General features: G+C 41.6%; 1 protein-coding gene across 1 annotated transcript in view; it reads left to right on the forward strand.

The window, feature by feature from the left end:
• CNTNAP5 (contactin associated protein family member 5) overlaps window positions 1-15,758 on the forward strand; it is a 293,622-nt gene that overhangs the window by 139,870 nt on the left and 137,994 nt on the right. Inside the window, exons 6-7 of the mRNA XM_072874139.1 lie at window positions 702-886; window positions 4,211-4,354. Of these exons, the coding sequence (XP_072730240.1) occupies window positions 702-886; window positions 4,211-4,354 (329 nt within the window). The remainder of the gene's footprint in view (window positions 1-701; window positions 887-4,210; window positions 4,355-15,758) is intronic.

Here is a 15,758-nt window from a genome sequence, read left to right on the forward strand (position 1 = left end):
GTGTTCTCTCCGTTCTGCTGGAATATAAAGAAGGACACATACTCCATTTCAGTGAGAGGCTCAGAAGTGTTCAGACGTGTAGCCAGCTGGAAAACAGAAGAGTGCTTGAAATCACCAGAGTTAGGACCTAAACATTTTTATGACTCTTGATCTAAACTTTTGGAGATCTAAGCCAGGTTTAAGAATCTTTTTGAGCTGAACAAAACACTTGCATTCATGTTGCTTCACTGGCTTTTTTTCTCTGAAAATGGACAGTTGCAATTTTCTTGTTAAAATACAAAAAGCACATAATTGAAGTGTCAGGAGTGGTTTGTTAATATGAATAGACGGGAGATTTTGGTGCAAACTGGAGGGAGCTCTTAAAACACCGGGGCCTCAAACGCATAGCAGAACCAAGGGCACAGGCAGAGCGGTGATCCCCTGCGTGCTGCAGTGTGTGGGTGCAGCATCAGGAAAACCTTGTTTATCACAAGGATTTCAGGGGAAAAAAAATGTGTGTATGTGTGGATGTGCATATACTCACATGTATGGGTAAGAGGCTCAAAGAATCTAAGGCAAGCTTTGACAAGGGTCTGTTTCTGATGGGCAGAGCTCCAGTTTGCATCTAGGAGCACTGCTTTGTGCTCCCCTTGAGTCCCCACGCTTCAGTTAAGGGCCTGGGGGTTAACTCTGGTGTCTTCTGCCTGTCTCTGCCCCTCCAGGGGACTCCAACCTGCACTTCAGTAACAGCCATATGTCCGTCACCCTGGGCAGCCTCCTGGATGACCAGCACTGGCACTCGGTTCTCATAGAGCGCTTCAACAAGCAAGTGAACTTCACAGTGGACAAGCACACCCAGCATTTCCGAACGAAGGGGGATTCAGATCATTTGGATATTGATTATGAGGTGTGTGAAGCCCTTTAGGTTGTAACCTGGGAGATGAGGCTGAATGGGTATAAAATGAATGTGACGGAAAACAACCACCCTTTGAGCTGTCTCTTTCCAGCAAAGATCTTTTCTTTATTTAGTATTTCCTTCCCAAGAGAGCTCCTTCCATAGTTAACAAACATAGACTACGTCAGTGCAACTCTATATACGACAGTCTCAGAAAATGGCCAGTCTCTGGATAAATATGCATTGGATTATGCTTACATTTCAAAGTACTGCAGACTTTGAGCTAAACTAAAAGGTATAGCCTGGATTCTAGTCAAATCTTCAGGGAGCAACCGTGCTTAGCTGTAGGGAGAAGTGCTGTGTCATCATCTCCAATATAATTTTAATGGGATCATTGCACACCATCCCTGCATCTGACTAACATGATCATGGGGATACCAGCTCTGAGTTGTGCCTCTTTCCAGCCACCACTTGCTCGGATTACAGCTCTCCACATAGAGACGAGCAGGTAAAGACCATTGTCTTCCCACTAGGAATGGAAGACCCTCAGCATGACTGTCAAGACAACTGACCCAGGTCCCTTCACATCTGGGGTTGTGATGTAGAGCATCCTGGTCTAGGGAGCCAGAGAAGCTCAGCCAAGGAAGGACTGAGCAGAGGAAACATCCTGCCTGCCCATAAAACCCAAGGCTGATGTGCTCTCCTGTGATGAGGCCAAGGTGTGGCAGAGTGCAGTTTATATCACTCCAGCAGTTCAGTGCTGATGGCTGATAGTTGGTAAAAAATACCTTAAAAAACTTCTATATCACCATATCTATATGCCAGGCAGTTCCTCATCTGTTCCCCCCACCAATGCACACCTGCATGCAAATTACCCATGTTCTTTTTTATCCCCATGCACTTGTCTACCAAGTCTTGCTAGCCCACAAGGCACAGGGTCATGCTTGCAGAGTCAGAGCCATCAACCTGTCTGGATGTGTTGAGCTGGCATGGTTCATTGCTTAAGAGACCACAAGTTTCCCCTCTGCGCTTTGGATTCATTTCTCTGGAAAGGATCAATTCCCAGCACACCAAAGGGACAAAAGCAGACGGCTCAGCAGTGGCAGGTGCCTGCTCTCTGCTCCTCTCAAGTTCCAGCTGAAATTCCCTTCTTTGCATTTCACAAAGCAGGGTGGAGAGAGTGGTACCTGTCCTCTGGCACTACCGTACCAAATTGTGAGCACATTTTGTAGGGGCAGCACATTGGAGCAGTGAGATTTTGGAACAGCTTCAGACTGAACTAGCAAGGGCCAAAGCTGTAACTACTTTTAAGATGGAGTTGAGAAAAGCCAAATGATTGAGTCATCAGCTTTCCTAATTTCAAGGTAATAAAATTCCTTGCTTCCTGCTACAAGGTTGCTGCCAATTAGGGAAAACTCAGGCTCCAATGTAATTTGCAGAACATTTTTCCAGATGTTCCAAAACAGAGAGCATGGTAGAAAAGAGCTTCAGCTGGTGCAAATCAGCATCGCCACTGACCTCTGTAGTGCTCAGTCCTGGCCCCTGGTGCTTAGTTTTTCACACAATGTATTTTCTTTCCATTTGCACTGAGACAATCTTTCAGTTGAACATTACAGCAATACAGTCTACTGAAAGTTTATCTCAGTACACTTCAGGGATTAAAGGCCTTGCTGAGGGTAATAAAACCATTACTTTGGTAATTAAAATTATTACCAATCACAAAGGAAACTGTTTTCTTAATAATGCATTGTTATAATTGATATTGATTTTTCTGCTGGTTTTGAAACCCAGTATAGAGTCCCTAAGCAGATGACTTGTTCTAAAGAATAGAACATGAAAGAAGGAAAGTCTGGTGTTTTAAGGAAGAACTAATGATTCTCACTGGAAAAAAACATTGCTACCGCATAAGCCCTCATGCCAGTAACAAACCTGCAAGTGATGTAAAGTATCAGTCTGTTCACTCTTTATTTCTCTGAAGTGATCAATTAATACAACTGAGGTGCAAGTTCATTAAGGACTTGTTTTCAAAGAAGTGCTTTCAAGGTTATCCAGGGAGGTTTCATTTGCTTATGTATCCCAGCTTGTTAGGTGGAGTGGGAGGAAAAATAACCCCCAAGTTTCCCTTTATTTTTATAATAATGAGCTGAGGTGAGCTGTTAGGCGTCGTGACAGAGGAATAAGGCTGACCAGGTTCCAGCAGCCATCAGCGTGTAAGTGGTGCCATGCAGCAGTGCATGCCCTGGATGCAGTGGGATTGCAGTACAGCTCCTGATGTGCTGGAAGCACTCTGAAGTGTGGTGGCTGCAGGATCCTCACCTGCATTATATCATTCTTGATGCTGCTGGCTGCAATGGCAAAAATTAATGAAAACCCAGCAGTACCGCCAGTAAGACTTTGCCAAAAAGGCCAGTGGAGTTAATTAGAAATGAGCTGTGTCACCTGGAAAATGACAATAGGATTATCAGAAGGTTTTTGGGTTGTGGGGTTTGGGGTTTCTTTCTTCCTTTCCTGTCCTTTTCTCCTCCCTCCCTCCCTCAAGTAATTATGCTCCAAGGATTTTGGAAGCTTCATTTTCTTAGGCTCTTTGTCCTCCCAGGGCTTTCAGCCCTCCAGTTAAGTGCCGAGTTGTGATCTGCACAGTACTAACATCTTCCAGTACTTAGACAACAGCACAGCAGACGTTTTGTTTAAATGTGTAACCTGCAGAACTGCTCCGTTACACTGCTCAGTCCCAAATACCACGTGCAAGTATTGTAAAGACCAAACCACAGCGAAATTTAGGGAAAACGAATGCAAGGTGCAAATGGGGTAGTTCGTGTGTGTGATACTACCCTCCACTGGCTTAAACCAGAACTGCTCCCATACGTGCTGGGTGGAAAGGGGTGACTGCGGCTCGCAGCGGACCCAGTGCTCTCTGGGCAGGAAGTTTCTTCCCCCACTGCTCAGCGGTTCCTGGCCGCCCTGGTCTGCTGCTGGGCGGCAGCCCCCGGGCCAGTGGGGGCTGTGGGCTGGAGACCATTTGAACGTTGCCTTGTGTGTTGGGTGTTCCTGGATGGGGGGCTGGTGGTGTTAGCTTGGGGAAGTGGTGAGTCAAGGCACCTAAAAGCTGTTTCCCAATTAGTGAGCTGTCTGCACCAGCAGCGTTTCTCCAGATGCTGTAACGCTATGTGGCCTGTAATTCCCCTGTTGGGCAGCCAGGCCCTGCTTCGTCCTCTGAGATGATGCTCTTAATGTGGCTTGGTTCTTAGATGATATCCCGGCTGGCTGCATGAAGTGGGGCTCTGCCCTCTTGCTTTTGGGGTGATAACTAAATACTGTTCTTATTCTTTCCAAAAGCTCAGTTTCGGAGGGATTCCTGTCCCAGGGAAACCAGGAACCTTTCAGAGGAAAAATTTCCACGGGTGCATTGAGAACCTTTATTACAACGGAGTCAATATAATTGACCTGGCAAAAAGGCGCAAACCTCAGATCTATACTGTGGTAAGAGACCATAATGTATGCTTTCCTTCTTTACTTCCATGCTGTTGGTGCTGCCAGCTGCACTGAAGGAGTGCAGTTCAGATTTAGATAGCTATGGGCATAATGAGCTTGTTAAAATGATATTGCTGAGGCTAACACCAGCCAGCGCTGACTGCTGTGGTGAGAGTTATTGAAAGACACATGTGGAAATTAATAAATTTCTCTACTTTCCAGGTGTATCAGAATTTGTTTGGAGAAAGTTTTTAATTCCTTTTCCAAGATTAAAATGTCTCTTTTTGATGGCATGGTAGAAGTCACAGAGACTTTTTTTTCTGGTTAACTCAGATAAAATCTCATTTTCTGAACCATTCTTCATCACTGTTGTGGAGTACAGCAGTAGCAAAATTTTATTCTGCTATTTGAGTTGGTATTATAGGGAAGAATAAATGTTTATTTTATCATTGGAAATATTTTCCTTTGTGCTGCCCCTTATAGTCAGTGTATTGGCAGTTCTGAGAATCATTGACCTGGTACTAGTGTCTCTAAATGTGGGATGGTAGAGATAAAGCAAAAGGAGCTACGGTCTTATCCAGCCTGCTAACATAAAACATAATCGTAACTTCACACCTAATAATGTTGAAAATTGCAAATATATTTAAATATGTAATGAGCAAAATAAAGAACATGTTATTTTGTAAGAAGAGGGAAGAGTACACTCCCATGCAGCCTTGACAAATTGTAAATAATTCAGCTCTTTGTTTAGCTTGTGCCTCACTTCTGCACCTTTGATATATGCCTTTTGGCTAATACTGTGTCTTTGGAGAATGTGGAGGTGAAACTGATTCTGGCTTTCATGGCGTCTTCTAGTTTGTAGTAATGTGTATAAACAGACTGAAGCTACAACAAAGCAAGCCAGAAGACCACAAGAAGTCCTGCCTTTCCTCACTTTCCCTGCCTAGGGTGAGGCTGAATACGTAGGGAAATGGAAAATGGAAAGGTGATGGGTGAGAAGTCCTGCATTGTGTTGCTGGCAGTCAGGACTGCCTCCAGGATGCTCCCCTAGCCTGGGACTGAGAGACTTTGCTTTAATAACCTCAAGTTTGAGCGCTCTGACTCAGGACTCTAAGGCACAAATCTTATGAACTGTGTTAAATTGCTCTTCCCCTCAGCTTACTTTCTACGGGGAGCAAAGAGCCCTGGTCTGCTTCTTAGGTCATTAAACAGCTGGTTGTTTGGCCAGCTGGGTAATGGGAAGGCCTTCCTAAAGGGGAAAAGAAAAACTTTGTAATGCACTTTTTCTCTGAAGGGTATTGTCTGGGTATAACATGGCCCCAAGCAATGAAACTCTGTTATGACAATACTTGATTCAGCCAATGCTAGATTGAAGGTCTAGGAATCCTGCTCCTTTCATCAATTTAAGGTAGCGGGGATGTGCCCCCATCTTTCAATCTCCTTTACAGAAGTGATGATTTTAACACAGTAGTTTTCAAAGGCTGGCTGCTGTACTGCATTTTGCAAGATTTATGAGCTGCTGTGTGCTGTGTCTGTGACACTCGTGGATGCAAAGTGCATGGAAAGGTTGCCACACTCACAGTGCCTCATAATCTTAGATTAACATCCTTCTATAGGAAACAGCCCCTGTAAATCTGTTGTTTTCCAACATCCTTTCCATTACAGCTATTTATCTCCTCTAGCAACTTTCAGGTACCTCCAGCTTTCACAGGCTGATCTCCCTCTCCCATCTTCCTGCTCTTCCCCACTCCTTAGCAATTTACTTACTCAAATTAAAATAACTTGTTCTTGCTAAATGTAGTCTTTTGCCTGCCAGACTTCCTCTGCACTAAATGCTTTTACTCAAAGTTCATTGAGGTTTTCAAGCAACAATCCATATCCCCAGGGAGCTGCAAGCTTCTCTGCTTCGCATCTTTGTAGTTGCTAAGGTTGTCTGGAGTGGAAATGCGATGAAAGGAACACCACAGAAGAGTAATTAAATATAGCAGGGACTTGGAATCACTTCTTCCAACAACGTGTTATGTACTTGTGTTCCCTCCCCATGCGCTGGGGATCATAAGAGATGGTTCTGCATTGTTAGTCCCCAAAATACCTTTGTCTGCTATTTGAGGACAAACTGGCCGGTTTGGGATTAGGAAGCCATTAATGCTCAAACACACTAGTTTTTGCCTCCAAAAGGGAGGCAGACTTCAACACTCAGTCTCTGCTTCATTCTCTGTGCCTTTACAAATGTTGACACAGTCAGTGAGCCAAACTTCTGGGTTTTCATACCAATCAACTTTGAGTTTTTTACTGTTGACATCTTTCACACAAGCAGGATAATGATACATCAGCTTTGGAGGTATAGATTTTCTCTTATGAAGTAGTTCCTCATCCATATAAATAATAGTGCCAAATCAGCTGCATTTAACGTCAGAGGAAGAAACTACAGGTTGTCAATAACAGAGTACTGTACTGTGTATCGTACTCCTGGGTGGTGGCTGTGATTATCATTCTGCCTGTTCTTTTTCTGTAACTCATTTGCAGTTGTCAGACTTGCAGTAAATCCTCTTGAGAAGACATCTCAAGATAACGAGGCAGCCTGTTTCTTTGAACTGGAACTTGCCTTCAGAATTCCATTTTTATATTGCCTGATACTTAACCTCTTGTCGTGGTTTAACCCTGGCCAGCAACTAAGCGCCACACAGCTGCTTGCTCACTCCCTCCCCCACAGTGGGATGGGGAAGAGAATCAGAAGAGTTAAAAGAAAACTCGTGGGTTGAGATAAAGATGGTTTAATAGGGAAAACAAAAGCCGTACACACAAGCAAAGCAAAACAAGGAATTCATTCACTCCTTCCCATGGGCAGGCAGGTGTTCAGCTGTCTCCAGGAAAGCAGGGCTCCATCACTGGTAATGATTACTTGGGAAGACAAACACCATCACTCTGAACGACCCCCCCCTTCCTCCTTCTTCCTCAGCTTTATATGCTGAGCATGACACCATATGGTATGGAATAGCCCTTTGGTCAGTTGGGGTCAGCTGTCCCAGCCGTGTCCCCTCCCAGCTTCTTGTGCACCCCCAGCCTACTGGCTGGTGGGGTGGGGTGAGGAGCAGAAAAGGCCTTGACTGTAAGCACTGCTCAGCAATAACGAAAACATCCCTGTGTTATCAATCAAGGCTGTTTTCAGCACAAATCCAAAACATAGCCCCATAGTAGCTACTGTGAAGAAAATTAACTCTATCCCAGCCAAAACCAGCACACCTCTCTACATGGTAGCCCTATCTATTTGGACAGGCTATCTATCTTCTCTCTGGGGTTTCTTCTGTCCCTGATGGCATGCTGTGGGTTGTTTGTTGTGGTTTGTTTTTTTTTATTCTCCCCTAGATCACTGAGTGTGGAGAAATGATAGGGGATCTTTTATTTGCTCTCCGAAGCAATGACTGGTTTTAATTGCAAGAGATTATGAGAAGTCAAATTTCTGTGATTACCACTGTCATGGTTGTAGGGCTGGACCCTCGGGAAACCTTAGAAAATGCTTTGAAATAATAATCTAAATATCTTCCCTATTTACTAGCTGTCTTCTCAGCACAAAAGAAGTGCAGACTGCCCATTATGAGAAATTGTACATCAGTTACTGGTGCTTCTTGGGCAAGTAATTAGGAGCAGGAAAGTACACTAGTAGGAGCCACACTTACAAGAAGCAGAAGAGGAATTGTCCTTCACAGGATATTTGACCTGTTGCTATCTGGGATGGTGAAATCCTCGTTGAAGGATTCTGTGCTTGTTAAGAGTGTATGTAGATGCAGGAGGAGATGGGAGAAGTTCTAGGAAGACAAATCCATTGAGAATTGCTAAGTATGTCTGGCTGAGGGAGTAGTTAAGAGAAAAATAGCTTATAGCATCCTGAAAATAGCTATAGTATCCTGGCCATCAGTGGTTACCTTCTGCTAGATTCAGGTTGCACCTTTAGAAACTGCTCTAATGTGACCTGTGGCCAGGGTCTTAAGGCTTTCCCTGTGTGACTTATTTGTGATGCCAAAATAAGAAGGTGTCTAGCTGAAGAAGAGAAATGAAGAGGTCATGAAAAGATGCTGTGTTTGATCTTCTCAATGCTCCACCCTATGTACTCATTGAAATTGAGGAAAACCCTATCTCCCTTTCCCTTCCATCACCTTCAGCTAATAGGAATTGGAGTTGTATTTTTATTTAGCAGAGCAAACTGCACTGACTTGAGAGGAGTGCAGGATATGGGTAAGGCAGAAGTTGTCAGCCCTCAGATATGCTTGAATTTCTACGTCAGTCTGCTATGTTGAATCTGGGAGTGACAATTCAGCACAGCAAGGGATGTGGTGACATGTAAATGCATCACTGCAGTGCCTCAGGGAAATAACCAATTGCCAGCATCAAAGAGCAAGGAAAGATACCTAGTGACAGAATAATGTAAACTAATAATTCATTCCCTTTATAGAGGATCCAAACATGCTATTTTATTAAGCTGATTTGAGATACCTTCATCTTGAGAAGAATTTACTTGTCTACACACGTCTCGTTCTACCAAAGTGCTATCACAAGTGTTGATATATCTGTGAATATCAGGCTGGTGATTTGTGAAGGCCCCTACTAGGGCTTGGAGAACCAGGAGTTAGATATATATATATATATATTTAAAATGTTTTATTTTTCATTAGTTTTTGCACTGCATTAGACTAAAGGGATCGTGAATAAAAAATGTTGGAACTATTTAGTGACATTTTTCACAACTTCCTATAGGACTAAGTTGAATTTATTAAAAAAAAAAAACCAACCCAGCTTTATGCAATTATTGAATGAAAGTGTGACTCACACAAGCACATTAAAAAGAGTATTGAATTTGCTGTTCTTTAGATAAGGCAGGTGAACTCAGATTCCAGAAATATTTGGTTCCTGCAAAAACAGCTTTTTATGGTTTCTTCTATCTTCCTGTCTGCTCTCTGAGTCTTCAGATGAGTCTCCTTCACATCCTACCTGAGTGTGGAATACTAAGAAAGTCTATATAAATAGCATTCATTTTAAGGTCCCGTTTTATTGTTGCTGAATAGTATAACAGGATTGTTTTGAAAGAAATTAAATGTGTCACTGCAATCAAGGTCTTGAAATAAAGTCTATTTCAAATACAGTTTTCCCATTGATTTCAGTTGGCTTTGTCTACAGTTCTGAAGACTTTCAGTCTGTAAATATTTAATCCAGCATGTAGCTGCAATAATAAACTCTCCTTTTCTTGATATAAAAGTTTCTTTGTGTTGGGATTTTGATAGCTGTGATGACCACAAGTGAAGCAAGTCTTTCGGGGAGAGAGACCATATTTTTTTGTAAGACTAGTTGACATAATGTAGAAAAAACTGACACGTTTTTGAGCAAACAAGGCCTTTTTGAGAGTCATCAGCCTTCATAAAATTACAGGTTAGAAACAATTGTTCAGAGTTTAATTCATTACATTATCTGGGTAGTCAAATTGAGTGAATAGGGCAGTTAGTAGCTGCTGAGCAGGGGAGGATGTTTCAAAGCAGGAGGTGATAAGGCTGTTAGTCCCTGTAGGAGAGCAAGAGAGATGGCTAATTATTGTCATAGGAGTTAGCAGGGGATAAGGACAATGCGGGAGAATGTAATTTGCTGTAAAGCCAAGGCTTAAATGTCTTTTTTTTAAGGTCTTATTCCAGTTGCTGAGGCCCTGGGAACTGCTTGGTACTTGGCTGCCTGGCAGAACAGAAAGGGGCAAGCTGACCCTGTCACGGTCAAGAGCCTGGAGCGTGTGCAGTTCATGCCAAGCATTTAGGCTGGTGCTGTGCTATGATACATAGTTGATTGGAATTTAAAAGAGGAAAATCTAATAAATAAAACTAATAAATAACAAAAAAGCTGATAAGAATTGCTTTCTATGCACTTTTCTATTTTAAGGTAAATGTGGCTCTGTTTTCATAATAATAATAATAGTAAAAAATCTCCTTGCTGCTGTGTTTTGTTCCGGGTAATAAAGCCTAATAAGCTGTAGATCAGTTTACCTTGAACTGGAACAAAAATTGGGCTTGGATTGTGCTAATTTGCCAGTGTGATCTAAGACATCTATCTTACTTCTGGCAAGGTGAATTTGAAAGGCTGGCTTCATTCCTGCTTGTTGTTCAAAGGAGGGAAAATACTAAGTGGTCTATATTTTTTCTGTGTTTCCTCCTGGGCTCTTTTTTTCCTTTTCCTGTTTCTCTGAGGGACATGATGTATGATTTTTTCCCAAATTAGCTCTATATTTGCTCCCATCTTTTGTCAGCAACTCTTAGCTATTGTACCATGTGATGAAACAATAATGTGCAGTTACTATGGGCATAAAAATGGTAAAATCCTTTGTTCCACTTCTGGCCAGTGACATAGTCAGCTTAGGAGTCTGAGATAAAGAACATCCAAAAATGTCGTGTCAAGCATTTCATTCCTGATTCTGTCATGGTCACAATGCTTCAGTTGTTTCAGTTTTTTCAAAGCGTTATTTTTTGTTAAATGCTACTTTTTCCACATAGGAACATTATCTTAATGTAAACAACTTAAGTCAATGTGATAAACAATTAGCGTTTTATTGACATACGTGATACCTAGAGTGAATGAAGATCGGGCAGTTCTCTATCACAGGGATGATTATCACAAGGATATGTTAGTTTAAATGAAACTTGGATCAGGTAAGCTTTCAGATTTCCATCATGAAATTTTGCTCAGAGAAAGAGAAACCCACCTCAGTATAGGAACTTCTCTTGGGATGGACTAGTTGCTCACTCAGTGGACTAGCCCTAACTCAAGTAACACCATGTGTCTTAGTGCTCCCACATCCTGATTGAAGACAGTTTGCACCAGTATGTCAGTAGGCTGGAGTTGGTATCTCACTTTGATTTGCTTTTCATTCAGTGCTTAGTAATGTCTTGACTTGAGAAGCACTTGAAATCTGTGGGTCTCCTGACATCTGTTCTGCCTGAGATAGTCAATTTAAAAACAGGATTTGAAGGGACCTCCCTCATTCTTAAAATCCAGTTGCTCAGAGTTGAATGACAGTCTTTCATCTTATCCTTTTAAAACTGCATCAGAGGTCACCTTTTTCCTCTGTTACTCTCTTTGCAAATTTGTCTGCAACCTCAGTCTCTTCACAGCTAGAAATAGGCCTCCAATTTCCAAGCTGGAGATTTTCTTGCCAGTTTATCCACATTTGTATCTCAGCCAGGCCTGGGATTTTAGTTCCCTTACCTGTCATATGAAATCTTCCTTTCTAATCCTCTGCAGAAAACAAGATATCCTTTTTATTGGATAGTATCCATAGAGTGATTAATGAGGAAAGTAAGTGCCCATTTCATGCTCTAACCCACAGGTAGAATGAGAGCTCAGAAATACTCATTTATTGTTCTTCCTGTTCAAGCTGTGATCTTGGCCTGTGTCCTTTGGTAGGCTAAATGTTGAGGATTTCAGTTCAGCTGTCAGTTTGAATAATTTCCCAGATACATACTACTTTTGATTAGTATTCTGTGAGACCGAGGGGGATGTATAAGAAGCATGCCACCAATTGCCCTGACTGGTGTTGTAGCAGTCTTCTGTCTTCATTCAACAGTACATAATACTATGTGAAGAAAGGCTAGAAAAGACTGAAATGGTTCATTAAAGTTATATAGGTTTTATTGAAGTCCCGCAGAAGTCACTGGAAAGACTCCAGTCAGTTTTGGATGACGTTTATGGCTCAGAGGATCTTCTGTGTAATCCACTTTTATCCTCATCACTTAGCAACTGTGTTCTTCCATTCTCTTTTTAATAGGAAAGGCTCTGATTCTCCCTTAAAATGCTGTAATATGCTGTCACCTGTTCATTGAACATCTTGAACAAGAACCATCTTTGCAACCGTACTCTGCCTGCAGAAATCTGTGTGCTTGCACTCTTGGCTTTGGACAAGTTGCATGGCAGCCGGTGAACAAATTGAAAGTATCTCCATTGCATTTCTAGGTTCAGAAGGTTCTTTTTGTAAGAACACTAAGAACTCTTTTGGAAAGATTTCACTGCTTATTAGAGGAGTTATTAATCAGTCTGGAGATGATGGACTCGATGGAATTCTCAAATGCCACATGATAGCTGGAGTTTCCAGCAGCTGGATAGAGCTGAGCATCTCCTTTATTTTCTCTAGGGATTAAGCTCTTTTTATCCCATTTCCTAGCCAATGAGCTTTTACTTTTCAGTTAAACTGGGTTCATTTATAAAATCAAGTGTCTGCCAGAAGTCTTGCATGTACCCTGGAGAGTTCCAGAACTGCTGCCAATTAAAGCAAAATGCTCCTGATCAGATGCAGGTTTAGGGGGAGCTGTTTACTTTTCTGACTTAGACCTGCTGCAATAATTTGTTTGAGAATAACACTCAGGGCAAATTTAACAGTTTTTGTAATGGGAACCTATCCCACTTCAGTGGACGAACATTTTTCAAAGTAACCATTCTGTATTTCTTCTTCAAATTTTCATGCTGTTTTGTCTAGGAAGGTAGGTAGCGTTGGTTGGTGTAAGGACGTCAGCAGCTATTGTTTGTATGTATTAACTACGTCATCTGGTTTTGCTCTGGAAGTGCTGCTTTGAGAAGGTTTTTCCCTCCTAAATGAGTCAGTTGAACTGATTTAAGTTCCCAAGGCATCAATTGGTTTATTTAACATTTTTTTCTCAAATGTCCTGGCTAGTTTTTAGCTCTGACTAAAATTAGTTATTGTCCCTTACATCATGGAGATCTCAATTCTTGAATAAGAGTAACAAAAATACCTTGTTAAAAGATCCTCCCCCAAAAGGCAAACATGTCTCTTTTCTATCTCCCAAATGTACCTTTAGTCCTGTTCATGCAGAACATCGCAGCACTGCCTTTATGCATTCCCACCTGCTTGTTCTTGTGGCAGGTGGGATCACATCTGCTCTGCTTCAGTGTAGTCAATGGAGAGGCTACAGAACCTGAAGTCTCACCTGGTTAAGCATGGGAAGAGAAGCATAGGTCCTGCCCATATATCCCAGCGTTGGCCATGGGTTCAGCCAGCACTCTTTACCGCTCCTGTCCCAGTACAAGACTTCTGTGCGGATCCTAGATGGCATGAATTACTAGCTAGTGTGAATGACTAGAGAGTGTTGCTGAGTTTTTCAAGGGGTCACAGCAATTCATCAGTTTAGGACTAGTTGCACGTGCTGAGAACCTCGTATCCAAAGCAGACAGAAATTTGACCTTATATTTAGGCCCATGTGTATACATCAGGGATACTTTCCTTTGGTGCTGCTGCAAAGAGCTGAAAGTATATTGACTACATGGGGTCTTTACTGGTTTATTGTAAGTTCGTCTGAAAGTTTGTTGTGCGTTGCAAACATGTTTTTTCATCTTAGCATTCACCTTCTCCAGCACCATTAAGTCAGTCTAGGTATTGCTTGTTCTGCTGGTAGGTAAAATCTGCAAAGAGCTTTGAGACAAAAATCCTATCTGATGTTGCAAATACTCCCCTCTACAGCCTTGCATTTTGTTACAGCCTCCCACTGCCAGTGAAGCAAATTAGATACTTGAGTGGAGACTCAGATAACGTTTGAACTTTCCTCCAAGCTCTGGTGCTATGTATGTATAAGATCTGTAAATATCTTACTACTTTGTGTGGAGTTACTTGAATCACTGTAAACATCTAAAATTCCAAAGAAAATTTGTCATCGGCATTTTAAATGTCTAAACCTTTAAAAAACTCCAGAGAAAGTTAACCATATTTGTTTATAACACTGCAGTTGACTGTCTTTTTTTAGCGTAATTTGTCACGAATTTGATTGAAAATGGAGGTGGAAATATAATAACAATAACAAAAAAAGCCTGTGGTATCTCTTATGCAGGCAAAACCCAGCAGATAGTAGAAACTCTTAAAAGGTTGAGAGCAAATTTCTATTCTACTTCCCACCTGACTAATGTTCAGGTGAGTTTGGATAAGCTTTGGATTATGTCTCAAAACTCATGCTAACATGATATACCCATGGATACCTTTTGCCATTGCTAAATCTGGTATGTAGCATTCTGCACCTAACAGGGCAGGGAATACATAAATAGCTTGATATATATCTATCAAGGGTTGTTTCATCCAGTGATAACTTGGTCTCTTTCTGGCACTTTATTAATTTTCAATTTTAAAATAAAGACTAGAAAGGCATTTGACAGTGATAGGGAACAGTTCCATCAGCTGTCTGAGATTTCAGAGAGGAATTCCCCGAGCACTGTGCAACTTCCTACACATCCATCAAGTGCTGGTCATTATAATTATCCTGTTAGAGCATGGTACCAGCTCTGATGAGAAGCAGTGCCATGGAGAAAGCCTTTTACTCCAATGCCCATGCATATGCATCAGGGGTACTTTCCTATGGTGCTGCTGCAAACAGCTGAAAGCATATTGACTACACAGGGTCTTTATTGGCTTATTTTAAATCTTTTACTCCAAAAAGACTTAAAAAGCCTTTTACTCCAATCAGATTCCAGTTGGTATTTTACAAAGCAGCCTAGTTCAAAGCAAGCTGGCTGCAGCAATCTCCTGGAGTGGCTTTGAAAGACGTGGCTCCTTAAATGCGTCCCAGCTTTATATATTGTTAAGGTTTTATTACATGACTTGAATGACCTGGTTGGGTAATCTACAACGACTGAACAAAACGGTGGAGTCTGTTTGTCTACAAACTACAGTGATACATGCTGGTACAGATTCTGCTGACTGCTTTGAGAAAATGTGCTGCTCTTCTGGGCAAATAGCACCATTGATTTCAGGGCTGGATGACTGAGGTAATCAACTAAGTTTGGCATTGAAATGGTGTTGGATTTCACCATGCTTGCTGTGTATGTAATGTTTTAATAATTCCTCAAAAAGTCCCATGGAAACCATGAGACCTAGAACTGGCCAGCAAATCTCACTATTGTTTTATCCCACTATAAATGCTGTATTCAAGTTACTTTTTCTTTGCGTTTTCTTATGAATTTTGAAATAATTTCAGAATAATTATTTTTAATTATTTTTGTTATTGTTAAGTGGACTTTTATTATTTGGAGTAGCACAGGGCTGCGTCACTCTGAGTAAAAGAAAACATAACCAGTAGTGCTACTGCAAGTTATATATTGAATATTTGAACTAAACCAAGGAAATTTGCCTCATGTTTCACCTTGTGTACTAGATTCAAGTAGATGAGCGAGTTTTTACTTTTAAGGTTATGTAGCGTTGATGTAAATGGGTAAAAAGCACTGTCATTAATGGCTGCATTTTGGCTTATATTTAGGATAAATCTAGTCTGTTTGGTTGGATCCCTGTGCACTGGAGGATGCTTTGTTTTTTCACTTGCAGCTTGCCTTTTTCACACCCCTGTAGTCCCATCAGTGCAGAGCCAATGCAGGACGTGTATCACATCCTGCA

This window comes from Ciconia boyciana, chromosome 10 (genome assembly GCF_034638445.1).
Source record: "Ciconia boyciana chromosome 10, ASM3463844v1, whole genome shotgun sequence".
Taxonomy (NCBI): Eukaryota; Metazoa; Chordata; class Aves; order Ciconiiformes; family Ciconiidae; genus Ciconia; species Ciconia boyciana.